At 33.7% G+C, this 10,254-nt stretch overlaps 1 protein-coding gene across 1 annotated transcript; it reads right to left on the reverse strand.

Annotated features, from left to right (window-relative positions):
- Positions 1-2,631: 2,631 nt before the first annotated feature.
- LOC141398240 (uncharacterized) lies at positions 2,632-4,640 on the reverse strand. The gene is made up of 3 exons (XM_073975515.1): positions 4,575-4,640; positions 4,332-4,518; positions 2,632-3,354 (listed from the first exon to the last, which is right to left on the reverse strand). The coding sequence occupies exons 1-3, from the start codon at positions 4,586-4,588 to the stop codon at positions 2,632-2,634; spliced, it is 924 nt and encodes a 307-aa protein (XP_073831616.1). The 5' UTR covers positions 4,589-4,640.
- Positions 4,641-10,254: the final 5,614 nt, after the last annotated feature.

Here is a 10,254-nt window from a genome sequence, read left to right on the forward strand (position 1 = left end):
AATGACAGTGTGGAATAAAGGTATGGAGATGAACTATATTATTAAAAATAAGAACGCAAGAGCTAAATATAGCTCCACTAGTTCCTTATCCGGAACAGTACCTTGGAACTATTTCGTTTTCAAACTACAAAACGCTATTTGAACCGTCCATAGATTCTTGTTCAAACGCATTTTAGTCGCGTGTTTTATATCGAGTGGCAAAAGCTTTTGGTTTCTGTCTGTGCAGTTTTTTATTTTTATCTTAAAATTGATATTTTTGTTATATCGGATTGGGCTATTAATCCGGCAATAAACCGTGTTGCAGTATCAAGTGATGTTATCAACATTTTGTTTTCGAATGCTGCCTAGACATATGTGGGACGATATCTCACATTGGTTTAAGTCTGACACCTAAAGGGGCTGTTGTTCAATCTGGAAAGTATACGTCCCGATATCAACAATCTTATGTTTAAATGGAAATCACGGCTATAGTACCAAAATCGATATTGACATCCAGCTGCGAATCTCTTTTAAATCTCTCTCTTTTAAATACCTACAGTGGTGTAGGGCAGTACAAAGGCCCGACTTTGATCTTTTTATACCCTCCATCATAGCATGTTCGTTTGTCCGTTAGTATCGTATTGAAAAAATCATTTGCGAACCCATAAAATGTATATGGAAAAATAAAAACTCTTAAGCAGTCGATAATTCCGAGTTTCATCCTATTTTCTGACCTAATTTGATAATTTAGGGTACCCGTGGTCGAGTGACTTCTCCACCTAAAATTGTGAACAGGAAATGAAACTATTCCATAATAGCTAAGAATGTTTCATTATGGAGGGTATGAAAAGTTCGGTCCGGTCATAACGTATTTTACTTGCACATAAAGTTTTTTACTTAACTTTACATATATAGATATGCGATCATAAAACAAGGATAACCTTCGTGGATGCAAGAAATCCTGGCGCCAATCATGATTCGTTCATATGGGAGCAAAGTCCTGTGCAGGAGTTGTTAGAAACGGCGTTTCAAGACGGAAAACGAAATTCTTGGATTTTAGGTGAGTATTTAAAATGTGCATGATTATATATAATACACTAATGTTTTGTTAAACAGGGGATGCTGGATATAAATTAAAACCATATTTGATGACGCCTTATCGAAATCCACAAGATCAACCCGAAAAGAAATTCAATAAAAAACATGCAAGTGCAAGGAATGTGATAGAACGTTGCTTCGGTGTTCTGAAGAACAGATTTCGATGTATATTGGGTTCTAGAGGTCTCCACTATGATCCACCAAAGGTTACTAAAATAATTAATGCATGTTGCGCCCTTCACAACATGTGTATTTACTTCAAATGTCCGAATCCTGAAGACATTGACATCTTCGAGGACATAGACAACACACAAAATGCTAGTGAAGAAATTGAAGAGGGAGAAGAAACGCGTGCCATTTCAGTTAGGAGAAATATAGCAATTAATTTATAAATACAAAAAACTGGATTATTTTTATTGTAAAACTAATACTACAAGTAATAGCGGTGAAACCAAATGGAGGAAAAAAACACAATATTAATGTCTTTAAAAACATAATTGTTTATTTTTTTCTTTGATTGAACATTACTAGAGTGGATAATTCCGTCCCTTTACTTTTTGGCTACATACACTACATAACTAAAAGCTGGTTTAAAGTTGAAATTGAGTGGATTTCGTAAATGTATACCAGCTAAAAAAGGATTTTTAATCCCAATTGGATTTTGGGTGATATCTTTAAAATACAACGGAAACCAAGTGGTATCGTACATCACCACAATTTCACTATAATTTGGCGAAGGTTTTTTCTAAACCAAATCGCGTCACATTTTCCAAATTCAATAATAATGTCTGCCCGGTATGGAAGCTATATGTAAATCTGAACCGATGTGAATATTATTTGGCAGACATTTTTCTAATCTGAGTTTCGTTACACATTCCAAACTTCATAAAAAATGGGACATACTCGTACGTAGCGTGAAAGGTGCACCATATAGGTCAAAAGGATATATCGGAGTTATATCCAAATGTGAACCTATGCTACAGCTAAACATTATCTTAACAATTTTCAGCTGAATCGGACAATGTGACCTGTGCGTTGTACATACAAATATCAAAAAAATAATACCCCTTACTAAAATGTGGTGCAAGGTCTTCAAACGCCTCATTCGATGGACCAAACATGTTGACTCGATTTACGTGGAGTGCTACCTTTTTTATACCCCCAGCTTTTAGGCTAAAGTGGGTATAACTATACTGGGTTTGCTTATTTTCATTATGTCACAGGCTGAGGGTATATATATCTCTGCCGGCTGATAATTTTTTACTTCTTTCAATATAAATGTAGACTTGTTTTTTTACATATAGTTACATTTATATGTTCTTTATTTATTAGTTAATATAAATTTATAAAAGTGAATGGTTATAGTTTAACAATGTAGCTCTTTTCCAGAACTGCAAGAATCTACTAATTGTTACTTTTTTCGATATCATAAAGGAAAATTTGTTATCTACCAGAGATTTATAGATTCTTGCAGGATCTGGAATAGAGCATGTATGGAAAGTATTGAAAGTTGAAAAATAAAAAGGTAATATTAAATGAAAAATGAAACTAACATTAATTAATACAGGAAATCAATGTCTCCAATATTAGCTCGATACTTTTTGCATATCTTGTTATTGCCTCGGTTTGCTCTTTAGTAGCTTTTGTTTGTGATTCAACGGCATCCGCCAATCTTTTTAGAGTATCTGAATTTTCCTTTGCTGTTGTCGCATTTGCTTGTGCTTCTACAACATCCAACAATCTTTTTAAGGTATTAGCTTGTTCTGTTGCTGTTGTGGCATTGTTTTCGGCTATCTCCAGCTGTCGCTTTATAAGACTGATTTGGTCTGTACAATTAGGTTTTTTAGTTTTTTTAGATGAACCAATTTCATTTTCAGTATTTTCAGAAACATTTCTTTTTAAATTGTTTATTTTAACGCCTGAATTTGTTGTAGATTGCACGACGTCTTTCCGATTTGCATAAATGTTTTTAACAACCTTGCTGGGTCTTGGTGGAGTTTCTAAAAGTTCTTCAATTATTGTTTCAAATGATGTATTTTCGACATCAAGTTCACACGATGACCCCTTGGTCTTACCGTCGTCCACCGTCTTACTGACTTCGCATCCAAACACCACCCCCTCTGGCGCCGCTGCCGATGATAAATGCAGCGTTCTATCTATTATCTCCTCCAATTCGGTAAGATGGTTAAAGCGGTAAAGACCACCACCAGTCGCATTCATACTTTTTTTATTTTCTGCTATTTTCTTTTTTGTCCTAGATTTAAGATCTGCCCAAGTCTGCAAAATGTACAAAAATTTTTATTAGAAAGCGCTATTTTCTTACAGGGCTCAAAAAGTCCTCCCAAAGAAGACAAATATGTGATTCTATTCTGTAGTATATACTCCTCATTCCATAAATCTGAAAACACATCAAACGTTTCAGCAAAGTTGGTAGTAATATCTGGTAAAAGACCAAGGTCAACATATATCGAATTTTTCTTCATTCTTTTTATCACAAATGACTCCCAACTTTTCTCAAACATTGAATGTCTTTTCATCTTAAGTGTAACAGGAGTTGTGTGCATAAAACATAAACTACAATTTGAAAATAATAGGACGATGCAATTTTCGCTATGATTTCCACACTTTAATATACATATGCACCTAAATCTCGGCCGCAGAAATTGCCTGAGGCAAAAATGTTATGAGAAACATTATGTTTTTTAACACTTTCGGGCTTTTAATCAGGGAAATGTGGGCATCCTCAAAATATGATGTCACTGACCATTTGCAAACTTCCGTTCTTTTCATGAACTTTTGTGGGAAAGCATACGGAACTGAGAACGGGCCTTTAATGTAGTTCGTGAAATGACCTTCAATAAAATATGGCGCTTTTTGTGGAGGGGGTTGCTAAAGGATTGAACATTCACAGTTTAGACCAAATCGGGACCATCGGGAGTTACCGTGAACCAGGGATGTCAATTGTTCTGGGGCAAAAATCGCTACAGCCACATACGCACCATAGGTTTGTAGCGATTTTTACCTTGATACAGTCGACATTCCTGCTTAAACAGTGGTTTTTGTACGTCAAATATCACCACATGCAGCGGGAAAACCACCAACTTGGCACCCCTGCCGTGAACACCAGAAAAACGGACGGACAGGGACATAAAAATAACTGTTGTAATTTGGCCGTTAATATTGAGACTTTCATATAATACTCATTGATCTCCAGAATTGAATTTGTTTTCACTCTATATGTTGATAAGCCATACCTTTTTCCATTCACCAACAGAGCGCGTTGGGGGTCCAAGCGAATTCAAAGTTTGGCAAATCTTTGCCCATTCCTCATCTGCAGAAAGCCTATTAGAACCAAAAATTGGGATGCCTCTGGCCAGGTTAGGGTTTTCTTCCAAGGATCTTACTAAATAATTTAATTGCTCCATGGTTGACTTCTTTGGACTGAAAGTAAATACAACATATACAACTGAGTCTTATAGAATTTAAGTTTTACTCACCATCTTCCTTCCATTTTCACTTTTTATTTTAATTTTTCGTTGTTAAACAATTTTGTTTTTTTTCAAACGATAACTCAATACCAAGTGACTGATTTTGACAGTTACGTTCGCAGTGTTGACAATACTTTCGAAATACGCGAACAGAATTTGGCATGGAAGATACGTTTACCTTACGTTTTCATGCGCCCAATTTTCCTGTCAACAAAGTGTTTAGAGAAACAAAAACGGTAATTTTTTTCGCTTTGTAAAAGAATGAAAGCTTTCGTTCGATATACAGAAACAGGCTGTAAGTTTTTCTCGAAATCGGTCACAAAAATATGTATATGGCAATTGGTTTATTAGTTTTCGAGCTAGAGCTGGCATCGCAAAATGCTTTAATAAAAACAGGGTTTTTTCAGATGAAGAAAAAAATCTGCTAATAAGTTATGTAGTTTTCTCGTTTAGTGACACGTTGGGACAACCGTTGTCCCAAAAAAGTTAAATTATGTTTAACTTTAATGCGTCAGCCACATTGTTGTTTTTCAAAAAACTTGGCATCACTTACACTTTTTTCATGTGGTTGTTGTACCGCGACGCTCAACGCATCGTATGTGCCGAGCGCTTAAGCCCTCGGCACATACGGTCCGTTTTGTGACACGTTGCGCGTTGAAAACAACAACCACATGAAAAATGTGTAAGTGATGCCAAGTTTGTTCTTGCAGTTTTCATGTGGTTGTTGTTACGCAACGCTCAACTCGCCGTATGTGCCGGGGCCTTTAATGCGTCAGCCATATTGTTGTTTTTCAAAATACTTGGCTTCACTTACACTTTTTTCATGTGGTTGTTGTAACGCAACGCACAACGCATCGTATGTGCCGAGCGCTTATGTGCCGAGGGCTTTATGGTTAGCATTGTTAAGCCCGTTTAGACTAGTCATTTAAAATCGAGTCGATTTCTAAATCCAACTTTCAAATCCTAGTTGTTTAGACTAGTCTAAAATGATATAAGGCCATGTTTATATTATAGCCTTTTGCAGGGTTAACCTTATTTATGAGGATTTGTTTGACGTAAATGTAATGGAATTGACATTTAAAACCCAGTGGGTTTGTTAAATCCGGTTATATATAAACGTACTATAAGATGCCAGTCAGCTGATCTTTGTTTACGTATACATTCGCGAATTTGCAAAAAGAATTGCTTGCAAATTAAAAATGGAATGGAATACTGCACAAAATAATCTGACAAATTGCTATTAAATATGTTGTTTACAATTTATATTAAATTAAAGCTCCATCCATTTTACTTTTATTTTTTCTGCTTCTGTTTGTTTTTGTGTGTTTGTGTTTACAGTTATTTGAAAAATGTAAATAATACCCCTGTGTTATATTTTGATGAGCTTTTGCATAAGATTATATAAAATCTTAATTACAACGTGATTCGATAGAAAAAAGGTCATGCACAAAAAGCTTTTAAAGTTTTTATAGATGAGATTTTTGGAAAACATTTTTAAGTCACTTTAAGCACATAAATAACTCAAAACAATCGTTAAAGCCTCACGACATATCCAGAGTGACATAAGCTTTTTTCTCACCAATTTTCTCGTCATATTATTACATACATATAATTTTATTTCATGTATAGCTTTATTCCATATATCACATAAATTGAATGTGGTTTGTGCGGGACCTTTTTCAATATTAAAATGGAATAAAAATTATTTTAGTCATTAATAGGCAAACTATCATTTATTCGTGCAACTGGAAAAATTGGTGCAACATTTTTTTTTTCATTTCATAGGATTTTCGAAAAAAAAATTTTTTCAAAGTTGTTTGTGCCTGACATTTTTTTTATTAATTAAAAGGAATGAACGTTGTTATTTTTGGCATTAATAGGCCAAAGTTCATTCACTCTCGCTACAGGAAATAATTTTTGAGAAAAAAGGTAAAAAAGTCATAACCCTAGTAATGAACGACACATGAACATAAGCTCTGTTCCAGAACTAAAAAGTTTTTACAATTTTTACCACTTTTACACATTTTGCGTTCCCGTACACAAAATGTATATGAAAATCGTTTACGACTTTTACAACTTTTACCACTTTATAAAGTACGGGAACAGGCCGATAGTTGTCAATATTGGTACAGACTGCAATAGTTGCATTTTTAGGAGCAAAAAGCAGTGTTGTATATCAAAATATTACGATTTAACATTTGATTTAAAACAAATCCAAGTTTTGAGTTGATTTAATTTTGTATGGTAAATCAGGGTGGATTTGTGTGGATTAAGCACTTAAATCGAGATAATGCCCTTAATCATCGTATAAGGGTATAGTCTAAACGGGCTATTAGAGTATAGAAATACTCCTTTAAAGCTGGGTACACATTGTCAGTTTTGAATGACAGCTTCGTTGTTGCTTGATAGTGTGGCCGTTCATTTTTGTCATTCATTCATTCCAGCTTAAAAGATGTGAATGCTTCACCAAGTTGCTCATGAGCAGAAAAACACGAACGTTAGTGCCGGCGAAAACTGATATTTTCCATCCTAAAGTTATACCCAACGTGTCAGAAAAATTGGAAAAGAAGCAAGCTACTTCCCAAAGATACTATAACAGACATGTAAGAGATAAGTCCAATTTTACAGGGAGAAAAGGTGTGGTATCACTAGATGAACGGTTGGGTAGAAGTTATCATTGAAGTCCTTTCATCTCCAAGATGCTATATTACAACTTTACGGCGAAACACCAGATGGATTCGGAGGAGAACCTAATATTATTATTTCATTATTTAATACATTATTGATAATTATTTAATTTATAATTTTTAATTCATTATTTATTGATGTAAAACATATTTGAAGGGGAAGATGTTGTATACTGGATTATATACATACTTTAACACTGTACTCAATAGCTGTGTTCCTTTACTTACCTGAAGTTACCATTTGTTACCATTTTTGACCTGCAAAGCGTTCCTTAACCCCGAAAAGTGGCAAAACTGGCTTTCTCTTCTACCACAGGCTACCAGCAAAATTTCTGCAGGTAAAAAATGGAAGAACTGATTTTTCGACTTTTGTTTGACGAAAACAAAAGAAAAGGTCGAACGCTGATAAAACTAAATTAAAAACTGTGAAATAAAAGACGAAAATTGATTATTTTATGTTTCTTTTCGACATTGCTGCCAGACTTACTATTTTTCCGTTCCTTTACTTTTCTGGTAAAAATGTTCATGAGAGAGCAATTTTGAGCAATTTTGACACTTTTCTCTTTTACCACCCTTACCATTAAAAAAGTAAAGGAACAAAGCTAATATCTATTTGTAACAAGTCACCGTTGTATTTTAGGGCAAAACCAACAACTCTGCGTGTTGCTTGTGCGATTAAAAAACAAAAACAAAATACATGTATTTCAATTTGAAATACATGTATTTTGTTTTTGTAATTTTGAACGCACACGCAACACGTGTACATTCAATATTGAAAATATGTAGGTGTGTTCGTTTACTCAATAATTTGTACAAGTTCAGTAACTTCTTGCAACCGACTAAGGTCGTTTGCATTGTACTGTAGAGTAAACGAACAACATCCAGTAACAACTTGTACAAATTTTTGGTAAACGAACACACATAATATAAAAATAAATTCAGTCGTCTACAGTTAAGCTAACGAACAATACAGGGTACACATTAAGAAGTTAAACTTTTGAGAAAATTCGTAACTGTTTAATAGCTCGTTTCCACGGTACGTCGTTCTTTCTCTCTTCGTTGTTCGAAATTTCTAATTTTGATATATCAACGATGAAAAAAAAAAATTATTTGTACATTTGTTAGTATTATAAACAGTAATTATAACATATCTTGATATACACAATTTTACGATTATTTTCGAAATAATGCAGTAAATTTGTATATTGTCGTATATTTTTAACGACAAATTAAATTTGCAGAAACCCATTTTGAAAATTCATGTTCAATCAGCTCCTCATATGCATCTACCTTATTATTGGATATGTTTGAAATCAACCAAAAATAAGTGAAACAAGGGGTTGTATTTCAGGATTTCGTGAAATCCAGTGGATCTCGGAGCATAAGTATAAACCAGCTATTAATTCCACACACATTTCTTGTCCATTAGTTCAAAATCGCTTAAACAGGCGAACAACATAATAAAAATGCTCGTGCGAACATGACATAATAGACATTCAATGGAATACTACGTTTACATTTAGGAAATCCACTCGATTTCGACTGTCAATTCCTTTGCGTATACGTCAAATGAAAACTCACCTGAAATCCATTGGATTTCATTTGACGTTTAAGGAATGGTATTGACAGTTGAAACCGAGTGGATTTCGTAAATGTAAACGTAGTGGAATTAACAACTTTCTAAAACATGTCTCATGTAAATGTGCTCTTATAGCCCATTTAGACTAGTCATTTTAAATCGACTCGATTTCTAAATCCAACTTTCAAATCCTAGTTGTTTAGACTAGTCTAAAATGATATAAGATGCCTGTCAGCTGTTCTTTGTTTACGTATACATACGCGAATTTGCAAAAAGAATTGCTTGTAAATTAAAAATGGAATGGAATACTACACAAAATAATCTGACAAATTGCTATTAAATATGTTGTTTACGATTTATATTAAATTAAAGCTACATTAATTTTATTTTTATTTAATATTTTTTTCTAATTTTGCGCTCGTTTGTTTTTGTTTGTTTGTGTTTACCGTTATTTGAAAAATGTAAATAATAGGGTTATGACTTTTTAACAACCTCATATCCCTGTGTCATATTTTGATGAGCTTTTGCATAAGATTAGATAAAATCTTAATTACAAAGTGATTCGATAGAAAAAAGCTCATGCACAAAAAGCTTATAGATGAGCTTTTTGAAAAATTTTGGAGTCACTTTAAGCACATAAATAACTCAAAACAATCGTTAAAGCCATACGACATATCCAGAATGACATAGGTTTTTTTTTTCATAAATTTTGTCGTCATATTATTACATACATATAATTTTATATCATATATTATATATTATTCCATGTATCACATAAATTGAATGTGGTTTGTGCGGGACCTTTTTCAATATTTAAATGGAATGAACGTTGTTATTTTTTGCATTAATAGTCAAAAGTTCATTCACTCTCGCTACAGGAAATCATTTTTGAGACAAAAAGGTCAAGAAGTCATAACCCTAGTAAATAAACGACACATGAACATAGTTGCCAATATTGGTACAGACTGCAATAGTTGCATTTTTAGGAGCAAAAAGCAGTGTTGTATATCAAAATATTTCGATTTAACATTTGATTTAAAACAAATCCAAGTTTTGAGTTGATTTAATTTTGTATGGTAAATCAGGGTGGATTTGGGTGGATTAAGCACTTAAATCGAGATAATGCCCTTAATCATCGTATAAGGGTATAGTCTAAACGGGCTATTATACTCCGTTTAGATTTCGCTTGGTTTAGCAAATTTAGTCGATGTCAGTTGTAGGTTTCATACAATATAGGTATGTCAAGAAAATCGAGATAATGTACTTAATCATCGTATAAGTGCATAGCCTAAACCAGGGATGAACGAAAATATACTCTAGCGCATTGGTGCTCACTTCTTTACGGTAGCGTAAAACATTGATGTCAACGCCTGCACGTTGTCGTAACAACAGAGAATAACGAATTCAAATGAGAGCTATGTAT

This window comes from Musca autumnalis, unplaced genomic scaffold, assembly GCF_047663935.1.
Source record: "Musca autumnalis isolate F117 unplaced genomic scaffold, ASM4766393v1 scaffold_3, whole genome shotgun sequence".
Lineage (NCBI taxonomy): Eukaryota > Metazoa > Arthropoda > Insecta > Diptera > Muscidae > Musca > Musca autumnalis.

What these genes read in the sequence shown, in the direction of transcription:
- LOC141398240 (XM_073975515.1), bottom strand. An exon ending in CTGTTGGTGAATGGAAAAAG is followed by an intron (nt 3,355 to 4,331) that starts GTATGGCTTATC and finishes TACATTTTGCAG; the next exon opens with ACTTGGGCAGATCTTAAATC.